Source organism: Procambarus clarkii, chromosome 23, assembly GCF_040958095.1.
Source record: "Procambarus clarkii isolate CNS0578487 chromosome 23, FALCON_Pclarkii_2.0, whole genome shotgun sequence".
Classification (NCBI taxonomy): domain Eukaryota; kingdom Metazoa; phylum Arthropoda; class Malacostraca; order Decapoda; family Cambaridae; genus Procambarus; species Procambarus clarkii.
This window is the reverse complement of record NC_091172.1, coordinates 7,205,653-7,220,313: the sequence shown is the minus strand read 5'-3', so window position 1 is coordinate 7,220,313 and position 14,661 is coordinate 7,205,653. Positions and strand designations below refer to the sequence as shown.

The 14,661-nt window shown below is 43.0% G+C and overlaps 1 protein-coding gene across 1 annotated transcript in view; it reads right to left on the bottom strand.

Annotated features, from left to right (window-relative positions):
- LOC123764134 (uncharacterized) overlaps positions 1 to 14,661 on the bottom strand; it is a 92,928-nt gene that overhangs the window by 50,534 nt on the left and 27,733 nt on the right. The window contains exons 4-5 of the mRNA XM_069329624.1: positions 12,162 to 12,317; positions 1 to 8 (exon numbers count right to left, since the gene is read on the bottom strand). The exon at positions 1 to 8 is cut by the window's left edge and continues 160 nt beyond it. Coding sequence (XP_069185725.1) covers positions 1 to 8; positions 12,162 to 12,317 — 164 coding nt within the window. The remainder of the gene's footprint in view (positions 9 to 12,161; positions 12,318 to 14,661) is intronic.

Sequence of the window (14,661 nt, the reverse complement as noted above, 5' to 3'; positions counted from 1 at the left end):
GGAGAGTCCTGTCAAACACACTAGCATCAAGAAGAGTCCTGTCAAACACACTAGCATCAAGAAGAGTCCTGTCAAACATACTAGCATCAAGAAGAGTCCTGTCAAACACACTAGCATCTAGAGGAGTCCTGTCAAACACACTAGCATCAAGAAGAGTCCTGTCAAACACACTAGCATCAAGAAGAGTCCTGTCAAACATACTAGCATCAAGAAGAGTCCTGTCAAACACACTAGTATCTAGAGGAGTCCTGTCAAACATACTAGCATCAAGAAGAGTCCTGTCAAACACACTAGCATCAAGAGGAGTCCTGTCAAACATACTAGCATCAAGAAGAGTCCTGTCAAACACACTAGCATCAAGAAGAGTCCTGTCAAACACACTAGCATCAAGAAGAGTCCTGTCAAACACACTAGCATCAAGAAGAGTCCTGTCAAACACACTAGCATCAAGAGGAGTCCTGTCAAACACACTAGCATCTAGAGGAGTCCTGTCAAACACACTAGCATCAAGAAGAGTCCTGTCAAACACACTAGCATCAAGAAGAGTCCTGTCAAACACACTAGCATCAAGAAGAGTCCTGTCAAACATACTAGCATCAAGAAGAGTCCTGTCAAACACACTAGCATCTAGAGGAGTCCTGTCAAACATACTAGCATCTAGAGGAGTCCTGTCAAACATACTAGCATCAAGAAGAGTCCTGTCAAACACACTAGCATCTAGAGGAGTCCTGTCAAACATACTAGCATCTAGAGGAGTCCTGTCAAACATACTAGCATCTAGAGGAGTCCTGTCAAACATACTAGCATCTAGAGGAGTCCTGTCAAACACACTAGCATCAAGAGGAGTCCTGTCAAACTCACTAGCATCAAGAGGAGTCCTGTCAAACACACTAGCATCAAGAAGAGTTCTGTCAAACACACTAGCATCAAGAAGAGTCCTGTCAAACACACTAGCATCAAGAGGAGTCCTGTCAAACACACTAGCATCTAGAGGAGTCCTGTCAAACATACTAGCATCTAGAGGAGTCCTGTCAAACATACTAGCATCTAGAGGAGTCCTGTCAAACATACTAGCATCTAGAGGAGTCCTGTCAAACACACTAGCATCAAGAGGAGTCCTGTCAAACACACTAGCATCAAGAAGAGTTCTGTCAAACACACTAGCATCAAGAAGAGTCCTGTCAAACACACTAGCATCAAGAAGAGTTCTGTCAAACACACTAGCATCAAGAAGAGTCCTGTCAAACTCACTAGCATCAAGAGGAGTCCTGTCAAACACACTAGCATCAAGAAGAGTTCTGTCAAACACACTAGCATCAAGAAGAGTCCTGTCAAACACACTAGCATCAAGAGGAGTCCTGTCAAACATACTAGCATCTAGAGGAGTCCTGTCAAACACACTAGCATCAAGAAGAGTCCTGTCAAACACACTAGCATCAAGAGGAGTCCTGTCAAACACACTAGCATCAAGAAGAGTCCTGTCAAACATACTAGCATCAAGAGAAGTCCTGTCAAACACACTAGCATCAAGAAGAGTCCTGTCAAACACACTAGCATCAAGAAGAGTCCTGTCAAACACACTAGCATCAAGAGGAGTCCTGTCAAACACACTAGCATCAAGAAGAGTCCTGTCAAACATACTAGCATCTAGAGGAGTCCTGTCAAACATACTAGCATCTAGAGGAGTCCTGTCAAACATACTAGCATCTAGAGGAGTCCTGTCAAACATACTAGCATCTAGAGGAGTCCTGTCAAACACACTAGCATCAAGAGGAGTCCTGTCAAACATACTAGCATCTAGAGGAGTCCTGTCAAACACACTAGCATCATGAAGAGTCCTGTCAAACACACTTGCATCTAGAGGAGTCCTGTCAAACACACTAGCATCAAGAAGAGTCCTGTCAAAGGGTGTTTAGGAGAGTGTTCTGAAATTCGGCCAAATGTGTCGTTTTCAGGAGAAGGCATAAGTGTACAACTATCAGGGGTCAGACACTAATTGCCACACCGGTATCAGTGACTCATACATTATAAGATACTGTCACCTGTTTGAAAGTCCTCCATAATGATCTGTTATCTGGTGTTGGCGTCAGCTGCGGGCACTCAACAAGTCATGGTACTCTGTGATGGACAGGTGTCAGGAGGTGTCATGCACTCTGTGATGGACAGGTGTCAGGAGGTGTCATGCACTCTGTGATGGACAGGTGTCAGGAGGTGTCATGCACTCTGTGATGGACAGGTGTCAGGAGGTGTCATGCACTCTGTGATGGACAGGTGTCAGGAGGTGTCATGCACTCTGTGATGGACAGGTGTCAGGAGGTGTCATGCACTCTGTGATGGACAGCTGTCAGGAGCTGTTAGGCACTCTTTGATGCACAGCTGTCAGCCACTCTGTGATGCACAACTGTCAGCAGCTGTGCATCACAGCACAGTTGTACTGGAATCAGGACCTGACACTTTTGTACAAGTATGAGGTGCAAACACTATTGTACTATTATCAGGACCTGACACTATTGTATCGATATCAGATGATGCCAATATTGTACTGGTATAAGGTGCTGACTCCATTAAACTTGTATCAGGTGCTGACAATATTGTACCAGTATCAGGTGCTGACAATATTGTACCAGTATCAGGTGCTGACAATATTGTACCAGTATCAGGTGCTGACAATATTGTACCAGTATCAGGTGCTGACACCATTGTACCAGTATCAGGTGCTGACACCATTGTACCAGTATCAGGTGCTGACAATATTGTACCAGTATCAGGTGCTGACACCATTGTACCAGTATCAGGTGCTGACAATATTGTACCTGTATCAGGTGCTGACAATATTGTACCAGTATCAGGTGCTGACACCATTGTACCAGTATCAGGTGCTGACACCATTGTACCAGTATCAGGTGCTGACACCATTGTACCAGTATCAGGTGCTGACAATATTGTACCAGTATCAGGTGCTGACACCATTGTACCAGTATCAGGTGCTGAGACTACTGTACCAGTATCAGGTGCTGACACTATTGTTCCAGAATCAGGTGCTGAGACTACTGTACTAGTATCAGGTGCTGAGACTACTGTACCAGTATCAGGTGCTGACAATATTGTTCCAGTATCAGGTGCTGAGCCTACTGTACCAGTATCAGGTGCTGACAATATTGTTCCAGTATCAGGTGCTGACACTATTGTACCAGTATCAGGTGCTGACAATATTGTACCAGTATCAGGTGCTGACACCATTGTACAAGTATCAGGTGCTGACACTATTGTACCAGTATCAGGTGCTGACACTATTGTACCAGTATCAGGTGCTGACACTATTGTACCAGTATCAGGTGCTGACACCATTGTACCAGTATCAGGTGCTGACACCATTGTACCAGTATCAGGTGCTGACAGCATTGTACCAGTATCAGGTGCTGACACCATTGTACCAGTATCAGGTGCTGACACTATTGTACCAGTATCAGGTGCTGACACTATTGTACCAGTATCAGGTGCTGACACCATTGTACCAGTATCAGGTGCTGACACCATTGTACCAGTATCAGGTGCTGACACCATTGTACCAGTATCAGGTGCTGACACCATTGTACCAGTATCAGGTGCTGACACCATTGTACAAGTATCAGGTGCTGACACCATTGTACCAGTATCAGGTGCTGACACCATTGTACCAGTATCAGGTGCTGACACTATTGTACAAGTATCAGGTGCTGACACCATTGTACCAGCATCAGGTGCTGACACCATTGTACCAGTATCAGGTGCTGACACCATTGTACCAGTATCAGGTGCTGACACCATTGTACCAGTATCAGGTGCTGACACCATTGTACCAGTATCAGGTGCTGACACCATTGTACCAGTATCAGGTGCTGACACCATTGTACCAGTATCAGGTGCTGACACCATTGTACCAGTATCAGGTGCTGACACCATTGTACCAGTATCAGGTGCTGACACCATTGTACCAGTATCAGGTGCTGACACCATTGTACCAGTATCAGGTGCTGACACCATTGTACCAGTATCAGGTGCTGACACCATTGTACCAGTATCAGGTGCTGACACCATTGTACAAGTATCAGGTGCTGACACCATTGTACCAGTATCAGGTGCTGACACCATTGTACCAGTATCAGGTGCTGACACCATTGTACCAGTATCAGGTGCTGACACCATTGTACCAGTATCAGGTGCTGACACCATTGTACCAGTATCAGGTGCTGACACAAGCTACTGTGCTACTATCAGATGCGCACTTAAGAGCCGGAGTCTTGACCAGGGAGGGTATGGTGCCTTATGATATTTACTTATACATGACCTAAAGAGTCAGCGCCACCCAGGTTTTGTGTATCATTCAACCTTGGTGAATGTCCGGATGATCTCCCTTGCCGGCTGGTGACCTGGTGCAGGGTCCAGGGCCTCCCCTGGTGACCTGGTGCAGGGTCCAGGGCCTCACCTGGTGACCTGGTGGAGGGACCGGGGCCTCACCTGGTGACCTGGTGGAGGGTCCAGGGCCTCACCTGGTGACCTGGTGGAGGGTCCGGGGCCTCACCTGGTGACCTGGTGGAGGGTCCGGGGCCTCCCCTGGTGACCTGGTGGAGGGTCCGGGGCCTCCCCTGGTGACCTGGTGGAGGGACCGGGGCCTCACCTGGTGACCTGGTGGAGGGTCCAGGGCCTCCCCTGGTGACCTGGTGGAGGGTCCGGGGCCTCACCTGGTGACCTGGTGGAGGGACCGGGGCCTCACCTGGTGACCTGGTGGAGGGTCCGGGGCCTCGCCTGGTGACCTGGTGGAGGGTCCTGAGCCTCACCTGGTGACCTGGTGGAGGGTCCTGAGCCTCACCTGGTGATCTGGTGGAGGGTCCGGGGCCTCACCTGGTGACCTGGTGGAGGGACCGGGGCCTCACCTGGTGACCTGGTGGAGGGACCGGGGCCTCACCTGGTGACCTGGTGGAGGGTCCTGAGCCTCACCTGGTGACCTGGTGGAGGGTCCGGGGCCTCACCTGGTGACCTGGTGGAGGGTCCGGGACCTCGCCTGGTGACCTGGTGGAGGGTCCTGAGCCTCACCTGGTGACCTGGTGGAGGGTCCTGAGCCACACCTGGTGACCTGGTGGAGGGTCCGGGGCCTCACCTGGTGACCTGGTGGAGGGTCCGGGACCTCGCCTGGTGACCTGGTGGAGGGTCCGGGGCCTCACCTGGTGACCTGGTGGAGGGTCCGGGACCTCGCCTGGTGACCTGGTGGAGGGTCCTGAGCCTCACCTGGTGACCTGGTGGAGGGTCCGGGGCCTCCCCTGGTGACCTGGTGGAGGGTCCGGGACCTCGCCTGGTGACCTGGTGGAGGGTCCTGAGCCTCACCTGGTGACCTGGTGGGGGGTCCTGAGCCTCACCTGGTGATCTGGTAGAGGGTCCAGGGCCTCACCTGGTGGAGGGTCCGGGGCCTCATCTGGTGACCTGGTGGAGGGTCCGGGGCCTCACCTGGTGACCTGGTGGAGGGTCCTGAGCCTCACCTGGTGACCTGGTGGAGGGTCCTGAGCCTCACCTGGTGATCTGGTGGAGGGTCCGGGGCCTCACCTGGTGACCTGGTGGAGGGTCCTGAGCCTCACCTGGTGACCTGGTGGAGGGTCCTGAGCCTCACCTGGTGACCTGGTGGAGGGTCCAGGGCCTCAGCTGGTGGAGGGTCCTGAGCCTCACCTGGTGATCTGGTGGAGGGTCCGGGGCCTCACCTGGTGACCTGGTGGAGGGTCCAGGGCCTCCCCTGGTGACCTGGTGGAGGGTCCAGGGCCTCACCTGGTGGAGGGTCCTGAGCCTCACCTGGTGATCTGGTGGAGGGTCCGGGGCCTCACCTGGTGACCTGGTGGAGGGTCCGGGGCCTCCCCTGGTGACCTGGTGGAGGGTCCAGGGCCTCACCTGGTGGAGGGTCCAGGGCCTCACCTGGTGGTGGGTCCGGGGCAGTGGTATGGATGACGGTTTAGCGGGAACTTTTTTTTGAGGGGGGGGGGGGTCAGTTCCAGCTAAGGCGTCAGGGGTTCCAGGTAAAATGTTCCAAGTTACCGCTGTGGCCCACACGTTTGAGTCCAATTTTTTCAGAACATTATTCCTCACTTTGTCATATTCGTTCATGACAAAAAATGAGTTCAGAGTTCATATGATCATAAAACATTGTTAAGAAATTGTCAGAATAAATTCACATTGAAATTTTGTTATGGAAAATAGACATCTTAGCAATAAGTTTTTGTTGTATATCCTTATACTGCTGTTTCACCAGTAAAAGACCTAAATTAATCAGAGACCAGTTCAAAACCTAAATTATTCGGAGACCAGATGAAGACTGAAATTAGTCAGACACCAGTTGAAGTCAAATATTTTCAGATTTCAGTTTAAGATCAAAATAATTTAAGAGACCAGTTGAAGACGGAAATTGCTCAAAGACCATTTTAAGACTGAAATATGACAAAGACCATTTTCAGACCGATTTTCATCAGAGTCCAGTTTGAGACCAAAATTTGACAGAGACTATTTTAAGACCAAAAAGAAAACATATTCAGTATCCAGTTGAAGACTGAAAATGTTCAAAGACCAGTTGAAGACCTAAATTTGACAGAGACCAGTTAAAGACGAAATTTCTTCAGATTCCATCAAAAGACTGAAATTTTTCTAAGACCGAAATTGAACAGAGACCAGTTAAAGACTGAAATTATTCTGAGACCAGTTGAAGACCGAAATAATTTCAGAGATCATTTTAAGACCAAAAATAGTCAGAGACCGGTTTGAACCCGAAAATATTCAGAGTCCAGTTAAAGACCGAAATTTGTCAGAGACCATTTTAAGACCGAAATAGTTTCAGAGACCATTTTTAGACCAAAATATTGTCTGAAACCATTTTAAGACCGAAATTGAAGAGTCCAGTTTGAGACCAAAAATTAAACAGAGTTCAGTTTAAGATAAAAATGTGTCAGAGCCCAGTTTAAGACCAAAATTTGTCAGACCACATTTATAAGTGCATTTTGGCTACTAATAACCCAATTTTAGCCCCAATTTAAACCCCTCTATATTCTGAACTCAGTAAATTCAATAATTTAGTTACTGAGCTCCAGCTCCGGTCCTTCACGTTAATATCATCCTCTCCTCTTATATCATCCTGAATACCTAATCAATTTCCCTGAAATATAAAGCAGTCATACTTTTAACTAAGTAAAGAAACCGCAATTACCGAGCTCCAACTCCTGTCCCCCGCCTTAGTTCAATGTTCATCAAACTTAGTATCTCAGATTATGACCCACTCCAGCCTTTTCAACGTAAGCATATCCTCTCCTTCAATACCCTTTATTTACTCAGCTATGTAAATAATCATTTACAAGGTAATAAAGATCACACAGTCATATCACACCTTACCTTACCCGACACTAAAGCCCCGAAATCATCTCAAGATAACCTCAAGATAACCCCCCTCCCACCTTTCTTCATGCCCCCAGATCCGTCCACTCTCTTATCTCCCTCCCTCACCCCTTACCTTCTCCCCCCCCCCCTCCCTTTCCTACCCATCTCCCTTTCGTCCTTATTTTCCCTGTTCTCTTCCCGTACTCCTCCTTCATCTCGCCCATTCCCGTAACTCATTTTTCCCCAGATTCATACACAACTCTGCACCCGCAAGAATATGAAATACAGCTATTGCCAATAATCTTACATTATTTGTATATTCTCCCCATATTCACTGTGTTCTTTGCATTCTCTTCCATGTTTTCTGTGTTCTTTGTCATGTTCTCCATGTTCTTCACATGTTCTCTGTACAACTTTTAAGCTCATTATTCATGTACTCTGCAAGTTCATATTCCCCACAAGTTCACTGTGTTCAACATTCTCTTTCATGTTCTGTGTTCATTGTCATGTTCCCAATATGTTCACTGTGTTCAACATTCTCTTACATGTTCTGTAAATCCAATGTACAATTGTTTTCTTCCATTCAGAACAAATTTTCCAAGACAAACTTGTCTTGTTGTTTTTAACTAAAATTACTTGTCAATCAACTAAAAAATAGTCACGTTCATCATCTTTTCAACATTTCTTAGCTTAATTATTCATCAGTCAACTAAAATAGTCGCATTCATCCTCTTTTCTTGTCGTTTCTTAACTAAAAGTATTCGTCAATCAACTAAAAAATTAGTCACGTTCATCATGTTTTCTTGTCATTCTTAACTAAAATAACACCTCTCTCAACTAAAAATCATCATGTATAGCTTCGTTCAACACTTTCTTAACTAACATTATATTTCTTAGAGTATGAAGAATAGTCAAAGACACTCTTCGAGACTCCAAAGTTACTCTTCAAGACATCAATAACACACTCAAAGACGTCAATAACACACTAAAAGATGTCAATAACATATTAAAAGACATCAATGACACACTCAAAGACATCAAAGACGTCAAAATACTACTCATGTTCTCAAAAGTTATTCTCAGAGTCATTGAAAGTTATTTTCAGTCATTAAAAGTTATTCTCAGAGCCATAAAAAGTTAATCTCAGTTATCAATGTTATTTTCTAAATCACCTTCGTTCATCAAAGAAACTTTCTAAGACATCTTCATTCATCAAAGTTATTCTCTAAGACATCAAAATTTATCCTCTAAGACTTTTAAAGCTATTCTCAGACCCATAAAAGATATTCTCAGAAATATCAAATATAATCTCGGACATTAATGTTATCCCTATATCATCAAAAATAATCTCTTAAACATCAAGAATACTCTTCAGGCATTAAATAACACTCTCAAATGTAACATTGTTCTTCATTCAATAAATAAGTAGTCAAAGATACGATTTCAAGACATATGAAAATTAAAACATGTCATTATGTATTCACAATCAACTTTAAGTAAAATATCAAACCAAACATGTACAACTTTAAGTACTAATAAACTTATTCGTCATGTATAAATAAGTAAAATAACTGCCTTTTATGTAGTACCAGCTTTCACTAAGACAGCTTCACTAAGACATTTAGAGTTAAACTCGTTAATATCATTTAATTTGTTACAAAACATCACTTTTTATGTAACTAGTTCAGTTTTTCATATCAAACTTACACTACTGTTAATAATTATTCTGTTAAATATATTTTCTTAGGCACTTTACCTTAAAATTGTTCTCTGAACATCACTGCATAACCCTACCTAACCTAACTTACCTGTACTAGCCTACCCTAAAGTAACTTATCATAACTTATCTACCCAACCCAACTTGCCCATACATACCTAACCATACTTGCCTGAGCTAACCTATCCTAATGTAACTTACCTAACCTCTCCTACCTGATTGAATATAACATAACTTACATAACCTACCCTATCCTAACTTAACATAACTTACCTAACCTAACTTAACTTCCATAACCTAACTTAACTTACATAACCTAACTTAACTTACATAACTTAAATTAACTTACAAAACCTAACCTAACTTAACTAAACTTAACTTACATAACCTAACCTAACTTAACTAAACTTACATAACATAACTTACCGAAACTGGCATTACCTAACTTAACATAACCTAACCTAACTTACCTAGTCCAACTTACCTATTCCTCCCTATCTGAGCTAACTTACCCAACCTGACTTACATAACTTAGAATACCTAAAAAACTTTACTATCCTAATTTACCTGTAGTAATCAATCCTAATGTAACTTTTCACAATATAACTTACTAACTAAACTTACATAACGTAACATAACTTCTCTATCCTCACCTACCTAACCTCCTCCACCGTACCTTTACTTAGCTTATATTCTCTCATACTTTTTAATTAATTTATAGGAAGTCCATTTACGACATCTAGTCTTTACATACTTTCTTGAAACATTTATCAAACTAAATCTTCTCAATTCATCTTCTCTCTTATGTTTAAGCCCCAAGTTTAGAGTCCATTTATTCAATAACTTATGTTAAGTTTCGTATTTTTCCACCAATTAACTAAGTTCTCAAATTGGGGGCTTATGCATCCACTTAGGATGGAGTGTTTATGCATTTCAGGGGAATCGTTATATATAGGCATCTGTTCGTTTAAAGGAGTTAATTTCTCAAATGGTCATTTATGCATTTCAAGGTTTATTTATTAAAGATGGGATGTTTATTTATTTCAGGGAAATAGTTATACAGGGGTTTATACGTTTCAAGGGGTTAATTTTTCAAACGATCATTTATGCATCTCAAGTGTTATTTGGTAAATATGTGGATGGTTTAAGCATTTCAAAGGTTTTTGTTATAGATATAGGTAGTCTGGTCAACATACTTCAGCCACGTTATTGTGACTCATCGCCTGCAGATATAGGTAGTTGTTTGTTTCAAGGGTTAATTGCTAAAATAGAGTGTTTTATCATTTAAAGGGATATATGTCAGAGATGTCAGTTTAAGCACTTTGTACCTTTTTTTATATAAAGTTCACCAAGTTGTTCATAAGTTATAATTATTATGTTTAATATTTTTGTTCCTATTTTTTACCCTTTAACCAAACCTCTTTGATCTTAGTGTATACTTATTTGGTTATAAGTATAACTGCTTTAAATTTCAGGAAAATTTATTAGGTATTAACCAAGATAAGAGAGGGAGTTAAGGTGGGGGACCGGAGCTGGAGCTCGGTAACTAAATTATTGTATTTACTGAGTACGGAATATAAGGGGATTTAAATTGGGGCTAAAATTGGGTTATTAGTAGCTAAAATCCACTTATAAATGCAGTTTCTGACAAATTTGGTCTTAAACTGGGTTGTCACATTTTGTTCTTAAACTGGACTCTCTTAAAGTTTCAGTGTCAAATTGGACTCTGATTAATTTCGGTCTTTAACTGGACTCTAAATATTTTTGGGCTCAAACTGGTCTCTGACTAATTTTGGTCTCAAACTGGATTCTGTCAAATTTGTTCAATTTCGGTCCTAAAATGGTCTCTGACAATATTTTGGTCTACAAATAAATGGTCTCTGAAATTATTTTGGTGTTAAATGAACACATATTTTTGGTCTTAAAATGGTTTCTGAAATTATTTCGGTCTTCAACAGGTCTCTGAATAATTTCGGTCTTTAACTGGTGTCTGTTCAATTTCGGTCTTATTTGGTCTTTGAACAATGCCAATCTTTTACTGGACTCTGAAGAAATTCGGTCTTCAAATAGCTTCTGAAGAAATTCGGTCTTTAACTGGTCTCTGTCAAATTTTGGTCTTAAGCTGGTCTTTGAACAATTTCGGTCCTCAACTGAAATATTTTTTGGGGTCTTAAAATGGTCTCTGACGAACTTTGGTCTATAACTGGTCTTTGTCAATTTTGGCCTCAAACTGGTCTCTGACGACATTTGGTCTTAAAACAGACTCTGACTAATTTCGGTCTATAACTGGACTCTGATGAAAATCGGCCTGAAAATAGTCTGTCATATTTCGGTCTTAAAATGGCCTTTGAGGAATTTCGGTCTTCAACTGGTCTCTGAAATTATTTTGGTCTTAAACTGGACTCTGAAAATATTTCGGTCTTCAACTGGTGTCTGACTAACTTCAGTCTTCAACTGGTCTCTTAATAATTTAGGTCTTTAACTGGTCTCTGAATAATTTAGGTCTTTTATTTATGAAACAGCAGTAAAAGGTTATAAGACAAACACTTACTGCTTAGATGTCTATTTTACTTTAACAAAACTTTTATGAGAATTTCCTCTATAACAATATCTTTAACAATGTTTTATGATCATATGAACTCTGAACTCATTTTTGTCATGAACAAGTATGACAAAGTGAGGAATAATGTTCTGAAAAAATTGGACTCAAGCGTGTGGGCCACAGCGGTAACTTGGAACATTTTACCTGGAACCCCTGACGCCTTAGCTGGAACTGACCCCCCCCCCAAAAAAAAAAAAATTAGTTCCCGCTAAGGAGTCGACCCTAGTACTCGAGGAATCACCTAGTGACCTAGTGGTGGAGGGTCTGGGTCCTCACCTGGAGATCTGGAGGAAGTTGCGGGGCCTCACCTGGTGACCTGGAGGAGGGTCCGGGGGCCTCACCTGCTGGCCGGTGACCTGGAGTCGGATCTGAGGCCTCACGTGCTGGCCATTGACCTGGAGGAGGGTCCGGGGCCCTCACCTGCTGGCCGGTGACTTGGAGGAGGTTCCGGGGTCTCACCTGCTGGCCGGTGACCTGGAGGAGGGTCCGGGGCCGCATGGTGCGCGCGGTGGTGGGGTCCTCAGGAACGTCACCCAGGACCACGTTGACCAGGGCGTACTCCATGAGGGAGAAGAACACGAACACTGTGCACGACGACATGAACACGTCGATGGCCTGCTTGAACACCAAGGGTGAGAGAGGAAGGGAAGAGGAAGGAAGAGGAAGGAAGAGGAAGGAGAGAGGAAGGGAGAAAGGAAGGGAGAGAGGGAGAGAAGGAAAATAAATGTAATTATGTGTAGATGATAATTGTGTGGGAGTGAGAAAATGTGTGTAAATACGCTTACCTTTCTTTTTTGCAGGGATATTGCTGCGTGGGCCCTAAGCCTCTGGCTGGCCCACTAAGTGTTGCTTGTTTCTGTTTTACTTGGGCGGAGTATGAGTATTTATGACTCGTATGGTCGCTTCAGTAAGATTTTACCATATGTGTTTAACAACTTCTTCTGCTCTGTTGAATCTAAGTTGAAATCTTAATGGGTTTGTAACTGTGCACTGTGTTAGATAATGTTCCAGTGGTCTGTCGGGCATTTCTCCACAGTGCTACGCTTAGCTATTTATACTCACGTATTTGTGCCTACAGGAATGAGCTCTAGCACTTGGACCCCGTTTGGCTGCTGTGACACCTGTGACATGCAATGACTCTTGCTTTAGTCCTCTATCATATATTATTTTGAAACTATGAATTGAGTTCGCATCTAAAACCTGGTACTTAAGTCCATTCCATTTTCCCACTACTATCACCCTAAATTAAAACTTCCTATCTCCATGTCTCAAACTTCCATCTATGCCCTCTTGTTCTATTGGTATTAAAATTTTGAATATCTCCATTTTTCTACATTGTCATTAATCCATTAATTAATCATTCGTATTTTATATGACTATATCATGTATCATCCTGCTCTCCTTTTCCCCAATGAAGTCAGGTCTAAATCTTTCAGTGTTTCTTCACATTCCATTCACTACAATTTCGGGACGAGCTCCGTTGCAAATTTCTGAAACGTTTTAAGTTTTCTCTACTACTACTACTACTACTACTACTAATAATAATAATAATAATAATAATAATAATAGTTTATTCAGGTAAACGTACATACATACAAAAAGAATTACAAGCAGAATGTTGGATTTCTAGATAGAGCTAGTATATAATATGCTTAAAACCATTAATATGCACAGCGTTTCTCAGGGTTCTGTGACGGGGCAGCATACTACATGACTGGGCTCACGTAGGTGGTGTACAGAGATCTAAATGTCTCCTTATTTGGTTTCCTGAAAGACGTTCTAACCTTTGCTAGTGAGGAGTATGCTGCTGACGTTATCCTCTTCATATATGCCTCCAGAGTTAGGGTTGGTATTATCAACTTCCAGGTCTTTTCTCTAGTTGTTACAGAGAGCAAGTTTTCCTTCGTTGTGTAACTGCTCCCATTTCCACCACCTTATACTTGCTTGTGTTGAACTCTAATAGCAATTTCTTCGGACAAATTCTGCAGCTTGTCTAAGTCAACTTGGTGTACCTTAAAGACCTCATCTGTCTCGAGTCTTCTGTTTAACTTTGAATCATCTGCAAACATAGTCATACAGGATTCCACTACTGTGGTTAGGTCATTAACATAAATGGAAAAGTAATATGGGTCACAGCACGGATGTGAGGTACTTTAATTGTCACTTCTCGCCCCACATCTACACTCCCTGACTCTTGTCTGTCAGAGACTGGTCCGCGGGGGACGGTGATCCTCGGAATCATCCACAGGTAAAAAAGAAAAACCTTGTCAGTGCTCTTCGACGTATTCCCGCCTGTCTCTCAGGCTGCTTCTCAAGCTTATGTAGTAGTCTCTTACGTGGAGCTGTGTCCAAGGCTTTTAGGCAGTTCAAAAATACGCAACTGGCAGAACCTTCACTGTCATGTCTTATTTTGTTTCTGTCATAGAAACCCAGTTGGGTAGATAAACATGATTTCCCTTCCCTGAAGATATGTGGGTGCTTGTTTACATACATGATCCTCTCTATGTGTTTACATACATGATCCTCTCTATGTGTTTACATACATGATCCTCTCTATGTGTTTACATACATGATCCTCTCTATGTGTTTAACTTAACCAGTGTTGTTATTCTATCGAGAGCCTTGCTGTAGATGCTTGTCAGTGATACTGGTCTGTAGTTTAGTGCCTCCTCCCTATCTCCTTTTTTATATATTAGTACGACGTTCGCCATCTTCCAACGGTTAGGTAAAACTCCTTTTTCAATTTATTCATTAAAGAACAAATCTAGATGTATACCGAGGGGCATTTGCAACAATTTTTAACACCCTTGGTGAACTATTATCAGGTCCTTTATCTTTGTTTTCATCTAACGATGCTAGTTGTCTCGTTGTTTCTTCTGCTGTTATCTCAATATTTGTCAGTCTCTAGTTTAGGGTTCCCGCCCCTCCTAGCGCTGGTAGCCGTTTCGGCTCAGTTGTA